The sequence below is a fragment of the Stenella coeruleoalba genome, assembly GCF_951394435.1.
Source record: "Stenella coeruleoalba genome assembly, chromosome: 1".
In the NCBI taxonomy this organism is placed as follows: Eukaryota; Metazoa; Chordata; class Mammalia; order Artiodactyla; family Delphinidae; genus Stenella; species Stenella coeruleoalba.
Window position 1 is genome coordinate 52,360,981 of NC_137169.1, and position 23,670 is coordinate 52,384,650.

The following is a 23,670-nucleotide window of genomic DNA, read 5'->3' on the forward strand; positions in this document are numbered from 1 at the left end:
AATGTGAAGCAGGCTACAAAACAGTATGGAGAATATATCATTTTTGTGAAGAAAAATGAAAATACATGCAAGGAAAAACTACTAGGACATACAATAAAATATTAACAATGTTATCTTAGAGCTGTGGAATAAATTTTTTTCTTTGTACTTTTTGGTGTTTCCCCAAAATTTATGCATTAAGCTTGTACTAATTTTGTAAATAGAAAAAAGCAAAATGAATGCTGATTTAATGAGAGAAAGGAAGAAGGAAGGTGCCAGAACCCTGGGGAATTATCTACATTTAAGGTATTTGAATGAGAAAGAGGAACCAACATCTTAGACTTGCACTTTTTAAGAACTAACCTTTCTCTTTTGCTAGTTTCTATCTATTTTAGCTTCCTAGCTGCCTATCAGTATAATAATACTTAACTAAGCCTTAAGCATCTAGGTTAAAATAAGGGAAAAAGACATAGAAAGTTTTTGTAAAACAAAACAAAAACAAAAAATACCCCCAAACTAATATTTCTTAGAGTCCTAGTGGTCCCATGAACAAATGCTGGCCATAGACATGACAGAATCTCTGAAATTTTAAAGAGGTCCTTTAGTTTAATACAGTGGAGGTAAGAAATCTTCCTGGGTAAAGAGGTACTTCTGGAAATGGTATTAATCCTTTCAGGCTAAAGTAGTACCATTTATAAATGCTTCTGTAGAACACTAACTGTTTCTATAGAACTGAAAGAATCCTTTCCATTTTACTCTAGAGGGTTTAGGAGTAATCCCAGGAATGACTGAGCTAATCCATCTTACAATTTTGGCCACTGTTCTAAAATCAGGGTTATCATATAAAACATCTCATACAGAGGCCTTAACATATAATTCCTACACACACACTACTAACAAATAGCCATAATAATATAGTGCTCTAAGAAACTAAAAAACAAAACCAAAACAAAACTGTATTCACACGCTTTAAACATATTCCCATAATAAATAAATAAAAAGACACAGAAAAACCATCTGTAAAAGAATTACATGTATTAGGCAACAGGGAATTACACAAATTGGAAAAATGAAAGCATTTTTAGGAATTTAGGAAACTATAGTGAAAATTAAGTCTAAAGGTTTAAGAGTGTACTGTGAAGGGACTTTATTTCTAGATTTTACCAAAAACTCTTTCAGAGTACAGCTTATTTGAATAAATACTTTTGAGAAGCACCTGCTTGGAAACAGACTTCCCACCTGGTCAAGGTAACTGTAGCAATTACAATAGGAAGCAAGATTTGTTTCAAGATGTGACTGCAGGTATTTCTCATGTAATTGAAGTTACATAGCTGTGGAAACTTACAGACTTTTAAATCTGAGCTTAGGTAAGTAAACTTCAAAGCACTGTGAGCAACCAAAAGGAACTAGGGAATACTAGAAAATGGGCATCTAGCTTAACTGAGGCCAAAAATATCACTGTGAAAAAGTGGATCCCAAAGAAATATAAGCTCCTTAAGGACAGAGATGTTAGTGTTTTGTCCACTGCTGCATCCTAGAATCTAGAACAGTGCCTCCCAAATGATAGACACTCAGTATTTTCACTAATGAACAAATCAGAGACCCTTCCTGGTGTATATTAGGAATCAATCCAAATTCACTTCTTATATCAATACTTAATAATCTCCCATCAACTGGAGAAGCTGTTACTGAATGACTAACATACTATGAAGCTAACTGTACTATACTGTATATTTTTGAGTGAAATGAGTGATGAAAAATTATGTTTTTTACTTTTGAAAAGCCCAGATCCCAGTAATTTTGAAATTGGTATGCCTGTTACTAAAGTAAGAGTATGACAGTATTTTGGGGACATAGCATTTCATGTATTTCCATCTTCTTAAAACCCTTCGAAACACGGCAAGAAAAACTAGTGCTAACATACAGGTGCTGCTTCCTCCAGACACTGGTGCATCACTTAAGACACTTGTGCCGGCATCTGCCAGGCAGTGCTAACAGATGGAAGACATTAATCATCTGGTTGGTGTTCCCACTTTGTCCATCCAGCTTCAAATATAACTGCACTGAGCTAGATGAGTCAGCATCTGGTCCACCAAAAGCTAGTGCATCACTCCCAAAGCAAAAAGGAGAAAGTTCACACTTCAGAATCCTGAATCAATGCCAAGAGTATCTGCGTTGCCTCAAGGTTTCAGACTCTCTGATGACCTTTAGCTCCCTGGATACCAAGGCAAAGACAGATCTGAAAGCTCCAAAAAACAGGTAGGTTGTCATATACAAGACTGCAGCCCCAGGCAATATAGATGGTATTTGTTCGCACCATGGATTAATTGCTTTGAAGGATCAAAATGCAGAAGACAGAAACATTCAACATTTAAGACAATTTTCTTAATAATAAAGCACTAAAAAGTGTGAGTAAGTCATACTTTCATTTTTCAGAAGCGAAAGGGACAAGTGGCAACTTGCCTTTGGAAAACACATTAATATCAGAGTAATAAGCTATCTATCTCATAGAGACAGTAGCCTAAGAAAGACTATTATCATATAAATCTCAAAGTTCTATTAAATAAATCTCAGAATAATGTTTTTAACTAAGACAACAAAACAAAAACATCAGCAACAACAAAAAATTAAACAGAATCTGTAAAGTGGTATATGAAGATGGAAAAAGGAGAATCTGGAAATCTACACACTGAGAGTTCTCTATTAAAATCAAGGAGGCCCAAATCCTAAAACAGAAAAAAGAAATATGTTAAAACACAATCTTTTAAAAGAATCCAATGAGGTTTTTATAGATACACATATTAATGCTTCATTTATTCAAGACATTTTTTTCTTACACTGGGAGCACTTCTGCATGTATTGTAGGAGATTATATGAATGACAATGCAGAGAGATGCCTTCTCAATAGGCCCTTCTAGTTTTAAATTTTAAATCTGAGTCTGGAATCCTAATTAAATGTTTATATGATAGGCTACAGATATTGTTTTTTAAATTACATTTGCTTATTTTTTATACATTATAGTTTTAAAACAATCTATATACTTTAAAAAGAGAAACAACAATTTACAGTGTGAAAATAAGGTTATGTAAAACTACACAACCCTTCTCATAAAGTAGCAGTGACAATTTCCAAAATGAAGATACTTAATAAAAAACAAAGCAGTTAGTGGGGGGGGCGGGTAGAAGAGAACCAGTGGAGTGCACAGAAGACCTAGGTTCTAGATTCAGTTTTGCACTGATTGTGTACCTTAGTCTCAACTTCCTTAGGTCTTAATTTCTTCCCTAGTAAGAAGAGGCAGATGGATCTCTATGCTTCATTTCAATTTTAAACACAGAGACTCTTATAGTTTGTAAGAAAAGATCTGAAGAACTTTTTGGACAACGAGTTGAATACGTTCCTCAGATCTTAACAGGAAGGGCCTGTCACCATTCAACTCTCATGGCAATAACTATAAAGCATATCCCATAATTTTATTGTGAGAAAAGAAAAAAATCTACCCTAAGGGCAAAATTATACTTCATATCCTATTTATACATTAAACATAGAAAATGAATGCCTAGTCCCTTCCTGGACTCTAGAAGCACTCTCTGAGATAGAGTCAACTAAAAATCCTAGGATTATGATTGTGGCCAAAACATTCAGCCTATGTTTCTCTCTGTCTTCCCGGAAAGCTGCTAGACAGTTCTAAGGCCAATTAATAATTCTCGTGGGCAGGGCCAAACTTCAGCTTAAAATAAGTACTTACAGTAGTTCAGGGTTGAAACTCTATCAACTTTCAGATTTAGGAAAAGAGAAGGAGGTTTAAGGATCATACTGACCCTAAGAAGGATGGACAGTAGAAAAGATATGCTTTATCACCTATAACACATACTTTCATCATAACCATTAGATAAAACTATGGGATATCTTTTTGCTTTGATGTTATTTTTTTCTTGTGAACCTTGTCCTTTAACTATATTCACTGCAAAGAAACAGTCTGAATTGAGAACTGCAGGAGCAATGAGCATATACAAAAATGCTTTATAGAAGATTAGAGACCTGCAAGACATGGATGGACCTATAGACTGTCATACAGAGTGAAGCAAGTCAGAAAGAGAAAAACAAATATCGTATATTAACGCATATGTGTGGAATCTAGAAAAATGGTATAGATGATCTTATCTGCAAAGCAAAAATAGAGACAGAGACATAGAGAACAAACGTATGGATACCAAGGGGGAAGGGGGGTGCGATGAATCGCGAGACTGGGATTGACATATATACACTATTAATACTATGTATAAAATAGATAACTAATGAGAACCTACTGTATAGCACAGGGAACTCTACTCAATGCTCTGTGGTGACCTAAATGGGAAGGAAATCCAAAAAAGAGGGGATATATGTATATGTATAGCTGATTCACTGTGTTGTACAGGAGAAACTAACACAACATTGTAAAGCAACTATACTCCAATAAAAATTTTAAAAAACAATAAAAAAAGATTAGAGACCTGCCTTTCCTGATAAGCAAAAAGACAGGTTTACAATACTAGATGATCTCTTAAATTTCCCCTGGTTCTCAAATTATCATAATTTTATACAGATAATATACTATAATTAAGATTACATATACATATCACTTACTGTTTCTTTTAAACAATATTCATGGATATAACTGCGTTTTTCTAAATGTCTCATTGGTAATACTCAGTCTTGTAAGTCTGGTTCCATAATAATCTATAATGTAACTACTTCCATCTGAAGGTCCAACAATCTAGAAGAGAAAATTTTCCAAATTACCCATTTTACAAAAGATACTTTAAAAATACTTTGAGTTTACTTTTCTTAGGTGTTAATACAATTATTTCAGTAGCACCAGAAATACAACTCTAACTCAAGCAAAAAAAAGTAATTGTGGCTCATGTAGCTGAAAAGCACACTGGGGAAGCTCACAGAATCAAGAGGGCTGCAGAACTAAGGGCCTCAACGACTGAAACTCCATGCCCCACAAGGCCCTTGGTTTGGCACCCCTGCCTCTTCGTGTAGCTCTGCCTACCTTCCTTCTACAGACAGGCACCCTCAATTGGTTGCCAACAGTTCCAGATACACATCTTCACAGCTCAGTAGCTCCCAACAGAAAGAAAGTTAAATTTTCTTCCTCAGTGTTTATATAACAATTTCAGGGAAGAACATTCATTGATCTGCTTGGTTTTTACACCTGTTGCAGAACAAATTACTGAATCCAGGGTAATAGGATTAATATTGGCCAGGCCAGGATCCCTCTGGGAGATGGGACAGGATGACTGACAGTCCTACCAGAACCACATGGAAAGGAAAAGGAAGAGATTAAAAAAAAAAAAAAAAAGCTCATCCATGCTAATCACAGCTAATCACAATAATCTTGTCCATTTAATCACATTTGTGACAATTCACTTAACATGATCTCTCTATTATCCTTTAAGATAATAATCTTCACACTGTAGCCTTAGGGGTACACAAGGATTTACTAAGGTATATGTAGACCCAGATAGTTTCAAGGGAATTCATTTTGAGAGCCTTAATTCAAGTAAATACTCTTTGTAAAACTGATCCACCTGATACCACACTAGGCTTAAAAGCAGCATGCTAGGTCCCCTGCCCACTTCTTTGCTTTCACTGTGGTCCCTTCTCCAACTTGACAACAGTAAAGCATACCTACAGTAAGGCACACCCTGAATCTTATGATGGCACATTGCCATGAGGTATAAAAGTCTCTGATGTGTCAAAGAAGGGGATAATTCAAAATATTGGATTTCAGGAAATCTCTTGTAATCAAGAGTCCAAAAATATGCTCTGTCACATCTTGTTCAAAAGATGCAGCCCTAGTAAAATTTTACTTTTAGCTTAAAAATAATTTGCTAATATTTGTAACATGTTTATGCTATTTTGATCAACTGTATATCAGTAATTATAATGACAACTCAATCCAGAAATCACAGAACATTTTTTAATATTTTAATGAATGATATGATCAGTAGAAGATTTTCAAGCATAAAAACATATTGGGGGTAAGGAGGGTGGGAGGGAGGGAGGGAGATGCAAGGGGGAAGAGATATGGGGACATATGTATATGTATAACAGATTCACTTTGTTTTAAAGCAGAAATTAACACACCATTGTAAAGCAATTATACTCCAGTAAAGATGTTAAAAAAAAAAAACAAAAGAAGGGGCTTCCTTGGTGGCGCAGTGGTTGAGAGTCCGCCTGCCGATGCAGGGGACACAGGTTTGTGCCCCGGTCCGGGAGGATCCCACATGCCGCGGAGCGGCTGGGCCCGAGGGCCATGGCCGCTGAGCCTACGTGTCCAGAGCCTGTGCTCCGCAACGGGAGAGGCCACAACAATGAGAGGCTCGCGTACCGCAAAAAAAAAAAAAAAAAAGAAATATATTTCTAATTTGTATGTAATGAATGTGCATTGTTTAAAATCTGAGTTACTTCTATTTAAAGTTTCTTCTTTCTTCAACTTGAATAGAATAATGTGTAGCAAAACTATGCCCTGAAATTATATTTAAAATAAGCTAACATTCATCATTTTTTTTTTCTAAAGAAGACCTGACATAGGAAACCAGTCGACTGGCCATGTTGCATTCTAACAGAAGAGAGGTTCTTTGATTCTTTGCTCTTGGTTGAGCAACTCTCATGGTATTGAACATCTCAAGACATTGTAGAGAGGTTATTTTAATGATAAAAATAGATGATTTTAAGGAAATTTCTATTTTGTATGAGTTTGTGAAAATTTCAGTAGAGGCAATACTAATAAAATTTAAAGTGTATAATATACCGAGTAGAACAATGAAGAACCAAAAAAAAACAAAAAAAAACCATATTGGGGGTACTTCCCTGGTGGTGCAGTGGTTAGGAATCCACCTGCCAATGCAGGGGACATGGGTTTGAGCCCTGGTCCGGGAGGATCTCACATGGCACGGAGCAACTAAGCCCGCAAGCCACACTACTGAGCCCTCATGCCACAACTACTGAAGCCCGCGCACCTAGAGCCTGTGCTCCGCAAAAGAGAAGCCACCGCAATGAGAAGCCCGCGCACCGCAACGAAGAGCAGCCTCCGCTCGCCGCAACTAGAGAAAGCCCGCGTGCAGCAACAAAGACCCAACACAGCCAAATATAAATTAAATTAAATTTTAAAAAAAGATTAAAAGAAACATATTGGGGTAAAATTCTGTTGGAGAATGGGAATAGAAATAAAAATTCAAGGAGAAAAAGAAACAATGTAAAAAAATTATAATAGTGAAGGGTTCATTCATGTCTTTTTAAAGTCAATGATATTTTAAATTCTATGGTATTTATACTCTGTTGGATACATTTTAAAATTGATGTAACAGTTTTATTTAAATATGTCAATATTTGCAAACTAGAAATTATATCCTTTGCAACTATTTAAACTTATGACAAAACTTAAATGTCAACTTAAAACATGCAAAGGGTAGGGATTAAAAAAAATTTTCTTTTAGGGGTTATGCAACCAGAGTTTGAAGAACACTGCTGTAGCGCATTCTTCACTTTAAAAATAAATTTGGTTTTAAAAACTATTCAACAAATACTTAATTCCTACAGTCTATGCACTGTGCTAGGCATTACACACAGAACAGGGAATAAGATACAATCTGCCAACAGGGAGTTTATTCTAGTGAACTATAAATGTTAATGTTCAAATAACACTTACAAAGCACTTATGTTCTAGATACCATGCTAGGTGCTGTCATGCACTTGGGGATTTCCTCCGAAGATCAAATTGCTTTGTCTTGGCATTTATGAATGTTATTTATTAATTTAAGTATAAATTAAAACCTTTTTAATGGTAACGTCACAGACGAAACTACTATGAGTATTAAGCAAAGAAAGAAAAGAATGGATGACTAGAATTTACATGTTTTGAGACCATATAAAGGAAACAAAGAAAAAGGAAAGCCCAGCCAGTAGAAGTAAGTTAAGTCATATGGTAAAAACTTGCCTAATTTGGAATATGTGCACAGATTGGAACTGGGCCTTTTGTCCTATTATTTTTTTCTTCCTATGCCATCTCCTCTGACAATCTCACTTATCCCTGTTGAAAAAAAAAGTATTCAGAAGTTGGAAATAAGGAAAATATAAGATTGGATGGCCTTTTAATATCATGCATTTCTAATAAGCCCACCTGCAGCTCATTTGACTCTCAGGAAACAGAACTATTTAACTAAAAATTGATTAGGACCCAGATGATTTACAATCTTGTCACATTACCAGTTAACATATAGAAAAATGATACGGTGTCCTTTTAGTCTTGTTTCCCCTGTCCTGTAGAGAAAATAGCCCCAAAGATTATAGTTTAATTACCTATTAATACATGATCCAATTTTGTATCTAATTTAGCAATCTTATTACAGCATTTCTTTCCCCTCAAATTATGTAATTCTGGCTCCTCAACACCTAGTTCTATGGTGGTAATTCCATCCTCTTTCCACGGGTTTGGTTCAGCCTGGGCATGTAATCAATCACCAATGAGATAATAATCTATGAGACAAGTTCAATGGGAGGCTTATCTGCTTTTAAGAAGATATGTGTGTGAGAAAAAGAGATGTTTTTCCGCCTCTGAAAGTAACTACATAGCAAGTGGTGCTAACCAAAGGAACTGAAGATGGCAAAGAGAAGGAAGGAGGAAGGGAAGAAAGGAGGGAGAGAAGGAAGGAAAGGAGGGAGAGAAGGAAGGGAAGGAGGGAATTATTCCCATTATAAAGGGAATAATGAATTTGGATCTTTCACTTTGTCTTTAAGCTCTAAATTAACAAATCTTAGAACTACCATATCTGCAGATCCTTGGTATATAATATAATAAACTATCACGTTATTAAAGCCAATTTAAATTGAGGTTTCTGTTACTCATAGCCAAAACTCCAGATAATGCACTTGTCTTCAATGCCTCCTACACACCACTGCCAGATCACCAAAGCATAGCACTAGTTGCTATTCTCTGCTAAAACAATTTGAAGACCTGCTCCAAAGACAACCAAATTAAGTCAGTGTGGTAAAGCATTAGACAGAAAGGAAATCTTGAAGAGAAAACTGTCGATAACTAGTTGTAGGATTAATCCTCTCTGGATCTCCATTTTTCTTAGCTGTAAATTGAGGAATAGAATAAACGAATCTGTATGGTACTTTTAAATTTTATATCTTGTTTGACTGATATTTAAATGCAAACAACTCTACAAGGTATTGCCAACATCCTTTTCTATCAACTATCCCAGCAAAGAAGAAACTGCTCTCCCTACTTAATTTTTAAGAAAACTATCAGCTGTAAAGGTTTCAATTATTTAAGTCCATATTCCCTCACCAAAATTAAAAATTAAACCTGTTTTTAAGCATCTATATTATACACTTATGTATAATACAGTGCCAGTTATAAATTACTTTATTTATTTTTGAATTTTATTTTATTTATTTTTTATACAGCAGGTTCTTATTAGTCATCAATTTTATATACATCAGTATATACATGTCAATCCCAGTCTCCCAATTCATCACACCACCACCCCCACTCCCCCCACTTTCTCCCATTGGTGTCCATATGTTTGTTCTCTACATCTGTGTCTCTATTTCTGCCCTGCAAACCGGTTCATCTGTACCATTTTTCTAGGTTCCACATATATGCGTTAATATACGATATATAAATTATTACAAGTATATTATTGTATTGTTAAATATAAAACTACAAATTTTAAAAAATATCTCATACTGAGAAATATTTTACTCAGTTAAATATGCCTATGTCCACTTGTTCATTGACAATAGAGTATGAAACCTAAAATTATGTGTTTATTTCTCTCCTACGAAATAGCCTGAAGCCAAATTCTATAGCATGAAGTATTTGTTTGATAAGCTAGGGCAGATTTTTTGAAATCTATTGGGAAAAGAAAGACCACTTAACAATTAATGGACCAAGAGGTTACTACAGGTCTTCAAGAGGGAAAACAGGAGGGCCACTACATTGTGGGAAGCTATTTTGTACAAAGGGTGTCAACATCTCTTGTGTGAGAAGCCCTAAAACCACAAGAAAACAACTTCATATTTGTCTACATTAGTTTCCTGAAGCTACTGTAACAAATTACCACAAATTTAGTGGATTAAAACTAGAAATTTACTCTCACAGTTTTGGATGCCAGAAGTCTAGAATCAAGGTTATCAGTGCAGTCATATGACCTACAGAGACTCTAGGGGAGAATCCATTCTAAGGTGCTCCTTTGGCATTGCTTGGCTTATGGCCACATCACCCCAATCTCTGCCTTTGTCTTCACACCACCTTGTTTTCTGTGTGGGTGTTTGTGTCTAATCTTTTGTCTCCTATAAGGATACTTGTCATTGGATTTAGGGCCCATCCAGATAATCTAGAATAATCTCTTCATATCAAGATACTTAATTTAATCACATCTGCAAAGACCCTTTTTCCAAGTAAGATAATATTCACAGGTTCCAGGGATTTGACGTATCTTTTGTCCTACCACACCTTTGTTCTGTGAAGATGGTTGGTGGTGGTTTGGAGGAACTGGGTGAAATTTAATTTCTCCTTTCCTCTCATTTCTGATTGTTTTCACCATGAAATTTTATTTGCAGCCTAAACGCAAAAAATCTTGAATTGTTTACTTAAAGGAGTAGGCTTTTCTATAGGTGCAAAGTCTATAGCAAGAAAAGTAAATCAGAAAACTTTAGAAGTACACATTAAAGTCAAGAATGTTAAGCAGTGATCATCAAATTTCCTGTTTTCCTGTTCTTAATCTTTGATCTCCACTATAATTCTCCATAATCCCACTCACCCACCCACAGGCACCACACAAATAATGGGCATATACTTAACTGGGTATATGACTTGGAAACATATTTATTCTTGAAAAACATGTGATGTTCTTTGAATAAATATGCATTTTAAATTTATCCAAGTGATACTGTTGTGGATCTTGTTCAATTTCAAACGATTTTCACAGTACACTAAGATTTTAAGACATTTCCATGTAGCTGTATGTACATCTAAGAAAGTGCCTGTAATTGTTGCCTAGTGTTACAGAAGATACATCCATTCTCCAATTAGTGTACACATCTAGGTTAATTCCAACTTCCTGCTACCACAAACAGTGCTATAAGACACATATTTGTACAATGTCCCCTTGTGGACAGGAGTATGAGTATTTTGGGGTAAGTGCCCAGAAGTCTCTTTATTTACACATTAGTTATTTGGGTGATTTTGTGAATCATCTTTAGTTTATGGCGCTCATTTAACTATTAAGTTCCCTATCATTTTCTTGTTGATTTGTATATTCCACATATCAATTCCTGTTGCTAGTATTCTTTAACTCAGTCTATTAACTGTTAACTTGGCCTATGATATTCTTTTTAGAAAAGAATTTCTTAATTTTAATGTATCAAATTCAATGATTTTTTTTTCCTTTATGGTTTATGTTTTTGAGATCTTGGTTAAGAAGACTTAACCCATCTAAGGTCATGAAAATATTTTCTTCAATTAGCTTTCTGTAAAAGTTTTCTTCTCCTAGATACATACCCCAAAGAATTGAACAGGGGCTTAAACAGATACTTATACACAAATATTCATAGCAGCATTATTACAATAGCCAAAACGGGCAAACAGCCCAAGTGTCCATCAACAGATGAATGGATAAAAGAAACGTGGTACATACATACAGTGGAACATTATTATTCATCCATAAAAAGGAATGAAATTCTGAAACATGCCACAATATCAATGAACCTTGAAAACATTATGCAAAGTGAAATAAACCAGACATAAAAAGACAAATATTGTACGATTCCAACTATATGAAATATCTATAAAGTAGGCAAATTCTTCAGGACAGAGTAGATTAGAGGTTACCAGGGACTGGGGGAGAGCAAAATAGGGAGTTACTGCCTAATTGGTACAGAGTTTCTGTTTTGGGTGATGAAAAAGTTTTCGAAGTAGTGGTGACAGTTGCACAACATTCTGAATGTAATTAATGCCAATGAACTGTATACTTAAAAAAGGTTAAAATGGCAAATTTTGTATTGTATATATACTTTACCACACAAAAAAGAGCTTACCTTATTTGAACTTTAACAGTGTTGTAGTTTCGTTTGTAATATATAAACTTTTGATTTTGTTAGTGGAAAATGTATTTTTGTTTGTATATATTTAAGTATCACTCTAGTAACAATAAATTAAAGGAAAAAAGATGGTTACCAGTAACTACTTTAACACCTAAACTTTATCAACAGATGTGATCCCTCATTTACTGGCACTGCCTTGTTGTTGAAGTCAGACTGCTTAAGTAACTCAAATATCTTATACCTTTAAAACGTTATGAGTGAATTCAGGAGTGAAGGGCAAAAGCTAACATTTTATGCAACTCTATCAATGTACCATTTTTCTATCTAATCCACTTATGAGTTTCTTCATATAAAGAATGCAAATATTAAATTAAAAAGAATGCAAGATCATATCTCCTGAAGACTTGGTAAAAAGTAAAATGACACAGCTGCCTCCAATTAGAGGATAATGATGCAACCTGTGTCCACCCCAGTTCCCCAAAGAAGTAAATTCATATTCTCTTAAAAGTCAAATTACATGTTTGTGTCCAGAGCTGACTTCTGTATGTCGTTAATTTTAACATAAAACCATTAAAAACATCTAATTTGTCACATTTTAATTAAGCACCAAAATTCCCACACAATGCCAGAAGTTACACATTCAGATCCCCTGACTTCATCTGATTTAAAGACTGGTTAGTATTAATCCTTAATGACCAATATAAACATCATTCCTCAAGAAATGAATAGGATTCAGCATCATATCTCCTCAGGAAAACACAGCGCTGGGCTCAGTTTCAGGACTACTTTGTTTTTTGAACATTCCTTTAATTCACTAAATAAAAATCCGCCCACAGGTAAGTGAACTAAGTGAAATCTACTGATACTTAATTGAGATGATGTGACAAAGCAGAGACTACCCAAATTATCATTCCCCTCCGTTTTCCAGTTCATTTCCCCAGTAAATCACACCAGGGTTAAATAAATAATACAGAGAACTATTTGAAAGACTTGATATCTAGTTTTTATATATTGCTGTCCTACACCTAGTGAACTATCAAGGACTTTGACCAACTTTTCCAGTAATGGAAATAGATTTAGGGTGATTACATGTTTAGTACTTTTGATCAATGGCATGTATTTCACGGAGCAAGGGCATAGGATATGCCTTTGACAAAACAAACTGGCTTACACAGAAGTGAACCTATTAACCTGAGCCTTATTTATGCTCTAAACTGAAAAGCCTAGGCTTTTAAAATTTTTAGTAAAATTCAAGAAGTTAAACAAGATAAAATCAAGATAACTTTTTATTTTCAGCTTGCAGTTCCAAAGGACATATTTCTGATTATAAGTGGGATGTTATTCTCACACCACTTTGGGGAGGGTAAGATTCTAAGTTCCTTTAGGGCACGGACCCCAACTTATACCTATTTCTACTTTATCATACCAACTTTTATTTTTGTTCATTACCTCTCAAGTGACCCATGAAATTTAGAACTTTAAAGCCCTAAAGAAGAGCAATCATTTTTTTTAAACTATGATTTTCAGCCTCTCATCTTCCCTGTAATTGGCACAAAGCCACACTTTTCACAAGGTATACTGCATTCAGCTTAAATCAGCAAAATTTTGAGAGCATACTCTATGTTGAGCATACTATTAGTGCTACAGGAGATTAATAAAAATCTTTTTTTCTCAAGAAATTTATGTGTGAAAAATCAAACCTGGTGTGTAAAAGTTAAAAAAAAATACAAAAGCAGTATATAACCCAGGGCTAAAATGAGTTACATATATTAAATGCCAAACTAATGAGATATTTAATAAATTTATTTATAAAATTTAAAAAATGTCTTGGAGATTACATTGCTTTGTGTATTTTGCTGCTTATATAGTTATTAGTTCTTTAAGGAATCTACTCTGCAATTTTTTTTTTTTAAATTGGGGTATAGTTGTTTTACAATGTTGTGTCTGCAATGTTAATAGGAATGAAAATAAAAGTAATTTCTTCCACAATGCATAGAATTTTTTAAAATTGTCACGAAGAACCCTGACATACTTCCTTCAAAAACTTTCTACATTCCAATGCATATTTCCATTTTCCCCGTACCCATCTTCATGTTTCTGATTTGTGGCTGTCTTGTCTCCACTGAACACAATCAATTTTCTTTCCTTTTTGTTGGTGGAATACACATCAATTGTTTTGGTATAATTAAAACTATTCATTGTGTGACTGAGAAAAGAGATTTAAATGAAATCAAATATTCTCATATTTTTTCTGATAAAAGACCAAATTATCTAATCTATCCTTCATGATATATATAAATATAAGCACAAAACAATGAGTATTTTAAAATCTTCAGACCTGCCTTATGAATAACTATATATACAGCAACTATATATAGTTATATACAATGGTTGCCTATGATTGAAAAACTGTATGCTATCCATGCATCACTGATTTAGATTTTGTTGAAAACACAAAAGAATTAATTCTATGTATTGTTTTATACCATTCATTCACACAGTGCCATCCGCATATTTTTTAAGAACAAAAAACAAACAGAAGAAACTTCAAAAGTTTACTAACAGCTAAATTCATGAAAGTGTTTTTAGTAAATACAGCTACATTTAAAGCTTACTTACTTTAATAATATATGTGTTACACTTTATATTGTTTCAGTTCAAAGATGAAATAACTACAGCTTCCCTGGTGGAGCAGTGGTTAAGAATCCGCCTGTCAATGCAGGGGACATGGATTCGAGCCCTAGTCCAGGAAGATTCCCACATGCCGTGGAGCAACTAAGCCCGTGCGCCACAACTACTGAGCCTGCGCTCTAGAGCCTGTGCTCCTCAATAAGAGAAGCCAAGACGATGAGAAGCCACGCACCGCAATGAAGAGCAGTCCCTGCTCACCACAACTAGAGAAAGCTCGGCGAAGCAACAAAGACCCAATGCAGCCAAAACAAAACAAAACAAAAAGAACAAATAAATAAATTTAGAAAAAAATTATAGGGGCTTTCCTGGTGGCACAGTGGTTGAGAGTCCGCCTGCCGATGCAGGGAACATGGGTTCGTGCCCCGGTCCGGGAAGATCCCACATGCCGCGGAGCGGCTGGTCCCGGGAGCCACGGCCACTGGGCCTGCGCGTCCGGAGCCTGTGCTCCGCAACAGGAGAGGCCACAACAGTGAGAGGCCTGTGTACCGTTAAAAAAAAAAAAAAAAAAAAAAAAAAAAAAAATATATATATATATATATATATATATATATATATATAAAAGAAATAACTAGGCCTATTTTTTTAAAGAGGATTTTCCTGGATTTTTGTTATAAACACTGTGAAGCAAAGTATGTTTTTATAGGTCTTGAGTTCATGCACAATATGTTTCTGGGATCACAGCCCAAAAGAAAAACATTGCAACTCACTGGGGAATAATATTTAATGGCAAAAAGAAAAAAAAACTGGGGATGGAGAGAATGAGTAAGGAAAGAAGAATAAACAAAAAGATGATAGAATGTAAAAGGTTTATGAGAAACTGAAAAATATATTTAGGACAAAAATATTAACAGTTTATGATATTTATAGTAAAAACTTATTTGGCTGAAAAAAATTCTCTAAAATTAATGTAGTCAACATCACATGTTAAGTATATTAAACAACATGTAGAATAAGGATACATGTCTTATTTGGCTACTTTTGAAAAATGATTTATTTTTCCCCTAATCTGAAAGCAGTCTAAGGTAGCCATCCCTATTAAAATGTCTTATTTAGGGAAATATACTGTAGAAATTCAAACATTCTAATTCTACCTCAATAATTTGTTGATATAATAGTCTCAATTCTAGATCTTTAAGAACTATTAGTTCTGAAAAGTTTAGGTATACATGTACTAGAAAATAGTGGCTGAATCAAATAAGCTCTGTAATTTGACATAAATAAAGCTACAAAGCACTGACATCATCAAAGAAAGAACGTAGTGTGAAATATTAACTAAATGGTTGGGTTTTAAAGATGTGGAATTCTGTATATCTCAAAGAATCCCAATAATACATTAAATTCCTTGGATCCTCAGAGAAACCCATTTCCAAGCATATGTGCACAAGTACCTTAGCCTCTTCATGCCTGCTTGCCTGTACCACAGTCAGAGAAGGCAGGATATTTGGTTAGGCATATGTTTATGAATAAAGACAGGAAAATTCCAACTTTAAAACCAAATATTTTCCTTGTTTAATTCTGATATCTTATTGGTCCATATGTTGCCTCCTCCTCACAGTATGGTCCCCTCCTCACAGTATGTTACCAAAAATCTAGATTTTGACTTTCTTTTAAAGCATAAGGATAACATCAAGCAGACTGAATTGAGGAGTGGAAATACTGTCTGAGAAAGAAGAGCAAAACTGATGATAATCTAAATACATACTGACACATTTACTGAAGACATTAGGTGCTCCATAAATGCTTACTGAAATGCTGTTTTGTGACATTTGTTGTGATAAATTCATCTCTTTAAGAATCCTCATGAGTTAACCACAACCAGTTCAGTATAATTTAATAGAAAACATCTGGTGGCACTTTTAAACGCGTAAGAAGAGCATTTCACAAACCACTGCAGCAGGAGAAAACGAGGCTAACACAGAGAAGCAGAGATGAAGAACAGGAGAGTCCTGAACACATCATTTGATTATATGAATTGGGTCTTGCCTGAGACCAGCCCCTCTCCTAGATTTTCCACAGAGTGCCCAGAAATTCCTTTTCCCTTTTTGGCTTAAGCTAGCTGCATTTCAGTTTCTACAATTTGCAACCAAGAGAATGCTAGTATAGAGTACCTGTCCAGTGCAAAAAAAATCTTGTTTCTGCCTCCACATATTCATATGTAAATATCAGATTCCCATCAGTATCCTATTATAGTAATTGACAATGTGGCTGTAACAGGAAAAGAAACAATAAGCCTGAAATATAACCTCAATCCCACTTAGAGATTCATAATACAAACTATAAAGATTCTGAGTTCTCCAGTAAAGAAATCTCTATAACTCAGCTGAACTCACATTTACAAATCATATTAGAGCACAGAATCCTTGTTAATGAAGCTCTTATGTCTTTTAGAACTGCTAATTGGCACAGGTTGGGAAATGCAACTTGAAAACATGGCCGTGATCCTTTAGATCTAGCATCTGAAGAAACATTGAAAAAGCATTCCTAACTGCTTTCTAACATACATATCACAGAACGCAAATTTGAATGTAAAAGTAGTTCATCTTTTAGATTGAAACTAACTTACCTGCATTGAAATAAGAATGAAATCAATTAGGCTCCCAATTCCACAAAATCCTACAGTGCAAAACTTTAACAAACCTAGAAAAGAAGGTAAAGTCATTTACAACCTGGAAAGTCTTATAAATATTAATAAACTTTTCCATTTCCCAATAAACCATTACATATAACACAAATGCTTTATATCGACAATATAAAAATAACACTTAAAAAAAATCAAATCTTGGGCTTCCCTGGTGGCGCAGTGGTTGAGAATCTGCCTGCCAATGCAGGGGACGCGGGTTCGAGCCCTGGTCTGGGAAGATCCCACATGCCACAGGGCACTAGGCCCATGAGCCACAACTACTGAGCCTGCGTGTCTGGAGCCCGTGCTCTGCAACAAGAGAGGCCGCGATAGCGAGAAGCCCGCGCACCGCGATGAAGAGCGGCCCCCGCTTGCCACAACTAGAGAAAGCCCTCACACAGAGACGAAGACCCAACACAGCCATAAATAAATAAATAAATAAATAAATAAAGCAAACTGTCAACAAGTAAAAATAAATAAACACTATTAAAAAAAAATCAAATCTTCACCTAAAAATATGAGAAAAGTTTAAAGGGCCCTCTACATAGAAAAGCCAAAAAAAATTAATTCACTTAAATAAATAATAAGAACTGAAATAAAAACTCAATGTAATCTTACAAAACTTAAGAGAAAAGTTTTGTAATCTTACAAAACTTCTAAGAAAATAAACCTTTAAATCTCATTACACCAGAGTTACAGCACATCTTTTAGTCTTAAAATCCTTATTTATTTATTTAGAGTTAATACATTATGGATCCAAATTTTAATATGCATTTACAGTAGAAAGTTCAAATAGACAGACTGTCAAGGCACAGAAAAAATAATCAGAAAAAAAACACTGATCTTGTAGTTAAACAGCAAAATTCTATCAGTAACCCAATTATCTTGAAGTTATCCTATACTGTACTTTTTCCCTAAGCATCTTATGTTTTTTATTAGCCCAATAGTCAAAATCAACAATTCTGTGAGCTATATACACCTGTCCTTGGTTCCAACCTTAAAGTTAAGGTACTAAAATAGATGATAATAGAGCATAGAATCTAGGACATATACAATGATATAACACAAAAATATAATGATGAAATTAGAAGAGGCAGATTGGGGGTGGGGGTGGGATGAGTAATCTCTCTTCTATATTTAAACTTGAGCTGCTTTCCAGATATCCCATTTGAGATATAAAAATGGTATGAAGCAAGACTGTTCGTGAAAGGGTAGTTCTAAGCATCAACTACAAATATATATCAGCTAAAATTGTAAGACTGGATGAGATCACCTCTTGCACACATTTGGAAATACATAAAAAAGGCTGAAATATGTAGGTAAATTAGATGATTTCCACCCACCCCACCACCCCTTATTAGTATTAGATATACAGTAGAACAATGTTTTAAGTACTGCGATAACACATGTTGGAAATGATATTAAAACTTAAAATATAGATACTATATAAAATTATGCACTTAGTTTTCTTCAAAATACTTATTACCTACCTAATATTTTATACTGTTTACTATCTGTCTCATGGAAGCCCTGTTAGGGGAGGGTCTTTTATATGTCTTGTTCAATTCTGTGTCCTTATTACCTACAACATTGCCTGGCACATGGTAGATGCTCAATATTTGTTGAATAGATAGATTTTCTCAGCTTTTCTGTCTCCTAAAGACCCCTAACTTTTTATCCACTATCTTACATAACAACTCCTTTAATTATTTTTTTCATTCATTGCATTTTACTATAGTTGCCCAAGGAACTTTATCCACTCACTCAGTATATGTACTATATCCATTCACTCACTTATTTTATTTCTGAAATGTATCCCTCTTCACAGAGCATTTTGGAAATACCACAGTTTCCCTTCCTTCAACTTGTTTACAAAAAGAATATTAAGAATGGTCAAAAAAAGTTTGTCTTTAATGAACTGCTACTCTATGAAAAAAATGTAACCATGTCAGAGCCTTTGCCCTTGTCATCCCATCTTCCAGTGATGTTCTTCCTGTAGCTCTTCTCATCTCAGGCTACTTCTTCAGAGAAGTCTTTGTAACCCAGCATGCTGCTCCCCGTAGCAGCCCCAGCACTGTTATCACATCTCCCCTATTTATTTCCGTCATGGTGCTGATCAGAAATCATTCATTGGTTTGTTCATTCATTCTCTTTCTTCCTATGCCATGTAAACTCTTAAAGGCAGGGTTCTTATCTGTCTTATTCAAGTCAATTCCTGGAACAGTACGTGACAGAAAGTAAGAGTTTAATAAATATCTGCTGTAAGACTATCAAAAAATTAGAAACAATCTAAGTATCTAACAGGGAGAAATTGTCTCAAGAAATTAAGATAGACCTAACAATAGGAGAAAATACTATGAAGTCATTTTAAAACAATGATATAGAAGTATATTTACTGGCAAAGTAACGATAACACACAAAACAGAGAAAGATGTGAGTCAATTAAAGTCTAGATATTCAGTTGCTAAACCCCTTCTGTAAGGATGTTTCAGAAGATTGAACACGACAGGTTCCTGTTCAGATAAAATATTAGATAAATTAGATAAATATTAGATAAAATGTTAGATACATGTATTTGGAACTTTGGTAAATTTTACCTACTCCTGGAGTAACACTTTTCAGAAACTATAGAACAGATCCAAGATGATATTTAAGCATTTAAGGAATCTGCAAACTAATCAATGATGGAAAGCAGGTGAGTGCTTGCTTGGGAAAAAGCAGGACAAGGAGGGCCAAGAGGCAGGGATTACAAATAGGCATGAGGACACTTTGGGGAGTGACAGATATGGTCATTATCTTGATCATGGTGGTTGTTTCACAGGTGTATACATGTCTAACTTATAAAACTGTACATTTTAAATATGTGCACTTTAAGAGATAATGAGTCAAAGTAAAAACTTAGAATAGTACATGGCAAACATATGATAAATGTTAGCCCAGCTGCTACTTGTGCTACCACTATTTCTACTATATTACAATTATTATTATAATTGAGAAATTTATATAGCATAAACCCACATCATTTACAGTAGCATCATCTAACCTAGCCTCCTCTTGTAAATTCCTTCTGTCTGTGTTACAGTCAAACTACCCGAAGTTCTCTTCCAATGGGCTGTGCTCTCATACCTGCATTTATATGTGCTATGCTGTCTTCTGCCTTGCCTCCTCTGCTGCCCCCCACTATTCCCAATCATCTAGCTAACTCTTTTTGGGCCTCTCACTGCTGCGGCCTCTCCCGTTGCGGAGCACAGACTCCAGACGCGCAGGCTCAGTGGCCATGGCTCACGGGCCCAGCCGCTCCGCAGCATGTGGGACCTTCCCAGACCGGGACACGAACCCGTGTCCCCCGCATCGGCAGGCGGACTCTCAACCACTGCGCCACCAGGGAAGCCCCCTAGCTAACTTCTAATAGTCTTTCTTAAAACTTCTGGAAAGTTTTCTCTAATGCTCCCAGGATGAATTTAATGCCATCCCTAGATACTCCCTAGCACCCTGCCCTTAACTTTCAGCAGAGCACATATCCCATGGTATGATTTATTATATATTTATTTGTCTGACTTCCCCTATATCCTTCCTTCCACAAGCAACTTGAAGTCAGGGCTGTGTCATTTCTGTGCCTAGTCAATATGGCTACTGAAGGAATAAAATATATCAATAGTAAATTATCTTATTTGTAAACAAACACTGAGTAACTTGAAAAACACAAAGTAGCATACATTCTAAACAGCATTTATTAAAACTGAAAACGATCAGAACCCTGTGGGGCCCCTGTGCACAGAAGTCTTTCTGTCCCCCGTTTTCTTGTTTGTAGGGAAGAGGATCCAGTCTCCATGATCCTCTCTGAGTTCCAAAGGGCAGACTCAAACAGTTGCTAATCAAGGGAGGAGCAGCCAAGAAACTACCTGAGGCCAGGAACCAGAGAAGCTCATCAAGATTATCTGAGACCAGATTAGAGAAGTGCAGGCCCTGTACACACCGTAATTTTGTCAGCAACCCCACCCTCGAACTATTGCTATAAAACACCTCATCAAATCCTCCTGGGTTGGGACACATAGTTTTCCACTGCAGGAGCCCACTGTGTCCCCCTTTGGCTGGCAAAGCAATAAAGCTATTCTGTTCTACTTCACCCAAAACTCTGTCTCCAAGATTCAATTTGGCACCGGTGCACAGAGGCCAAGCTTTCGGCAAAAAACAATGCAAACCGTTACTCTTACAGATTTCATTATTTTGAGCACCAATACCAGTTTTTAAAAGTTGGGGAGGTATTAGTGAACTACCAAAAGTAGACTGACTTTGTCCAAGTAAAAATTTGTTAGGGCTCTTCGTACAGACCCTATTTACTTATCTTATTGTGGAAAGAAATATTATATTTAGATTTTAGAGATTGTTTTCAAATTCCAATTAACAATGTTTCCAATCAAGAAGGATCCATTTTTATCTTGAACCATTACTATTGTAGATATATTTTTCCAAAAAGATTCTGCTGCCAGATGACATTAATAAACCTCATGTTTTTAGTGTACTTTATTTATACTTCAGTAACTTAAACTTTACATTTAAAAGTACACAAATTCAGGGCTTCCCTGGTGGCGCAGTGGTTGAGAGTCCGCCTGCTGATGCAGGGGACACGGATTCGTGCCCCGGTCCAGGAAGATCCCACGTGCCGCGGAGCGGCTGGGCCCATGAGCCATGGCCGCTGAGCCTGCGCGTCCGGAGCCTGTGCTCCGCAACGGGAGAGGCCACAACAGTGAGAGGCCTGCGTACCGAAAAAAATAAAAAGAAAAAAAAACAGTACACAAATTCAATAAAAGAATTTATTTGGGTATAAAATAAAAAGAACAGAGATTCATTTTTGGTATTCTAAAAAATTTTGGTATTTTTTGTTTTATTGCAGGTTGAATCTTGCAAACACTTTTGTTTCTGTATAACTATGTTAGAGAATGCAGATGATTATTTCATACTGAAGTTGCTGTTTGCCAAATCCCAAGCATTCTATAACGATTTGGTAATTAGTTATCACTATTCTTTTTGTATCTATAACTATAAAGGAGAGCTTTCAAATCTTAGAAGAGTTTAACCTACAAATCCCTTTACCTTTATTTGTCCTACAATCTGTGGATATAATATGCCAGTGCAAACTAGTAACTCCAAACTCAAAAAGAAAACAATAATAATATAACCAAAGATTTATACGTTTGGGGCTTAAAAACATGCAACATTTTGTTATTCTCGTAATAAGAAAACATTTACACTTAAAGTTAATACCACTATGAAAAGAGTATCTCTCCCACATTAACTGCTCCAAAAGAGCTATTATCTTTGAGAATCCATAATCTTTTAATGCTACAATGGACAAAACATAATATACCAGTTACTGCATATTAAAAAAATCACAGGGCTTCCCTGGTGGTGCAGTGGTTGAGAGTCCGCCTGCCAATGCAGGGGATGCGGGTTCTTGCCCCAGTCCGGGAAGATCCCACATGCTGCGGAGTGGCTAGGCCCATGAGCCATGGCTGCTGAGCCTGCGCGTCCGGAGCCTGTGCTCCGCAACGGGAGAGGCCCCAACAGTGAGAGGCCCACGTACCGCAAAAAAAAAAAAAAAAAATCACAGATGTTAACATGGTTAAAAACACAAGATGGAATATTAGAAAAATAAGGCTTCATGGTGAAAAAAGGCTTCCAGCTAAAGCAGCACTGGAATAAGAAGTCAATTAAAGGAAATAAAGCTATACATAAAGTAATAGTTCTGGGCTAAAAAGAAATTTGAAATACCTAGAAAGAAAATTTTTCTTAAAGGAATGTTTGGATCTTATCAAATTTAATTTAATCTCACCCTCAACACATTTCCCTTACTTAATCCTAAAGTAAAATTTATATAACGAAGTATCACATTGAACACTGAATTACTTAAAAAGAAACCTACTGTATAGCATAGGGAACTATATTCAATATCTTGTAATAACCTATAATGGAAAAGAATCTTTAAAAGAAAAAATTACATATATATTTATACATATACATATATAAATGACTGAATCACGTTGCTGTACATCTGAAACATTGTAAATCAACTATACTTCAGTTAAAAAAAGAAAAAAAAAGAAATTACTTAAGAGCAAGCTTCATCATATCTGCATTATTTATTTGGTTCTTATAAAATTCCAGTGATCATAAATGGTATCGAAAAGGATTTTAAAAAGCTATCTATAAAGGGGCGGTGTCAAGGTGGTGTACTAGGAGGACGTGGAATTCGTGCCTCCTCACATCTAGGGCACCT

The 23,670-nt window shown here is 35.4% G+C and overlaps 1 protein-coding gene across 6 annotated transcripts in view; it reads right to left on the bottom strand.

Moving 5' to 3' along the window:
• TM2D1 (TM2 domain containing 1) overlaps positions 1-23,670 on the bottom strand; it is a 139,974-nt gene that overhangs the window by 85,100 nt on the left and 31,204 nt on the right. For 2 of the 6 annotated variants that reach the window (XM_079915661.1, XM_079915658.1), the window contains exon 5: positions 17,337-17,410. In XM_079915661.1, coding sequence (XP_079771787.1) covers positions 17,337-17,410 — 74 coding nt within the window. Of the gene's footprint in view, positions 1-13; positions 2,706-4,606; positions 4,737-7,967; positions 8,061-16,128; positions 16,979-17,336; positions 17,411-23,670 lie in introns of those variants that run through there. The other 4 variants (XM_079915659.1, XR_013827442.1, XM_079915660.1 and 1 more) reach the window with 4 other exon arrangements.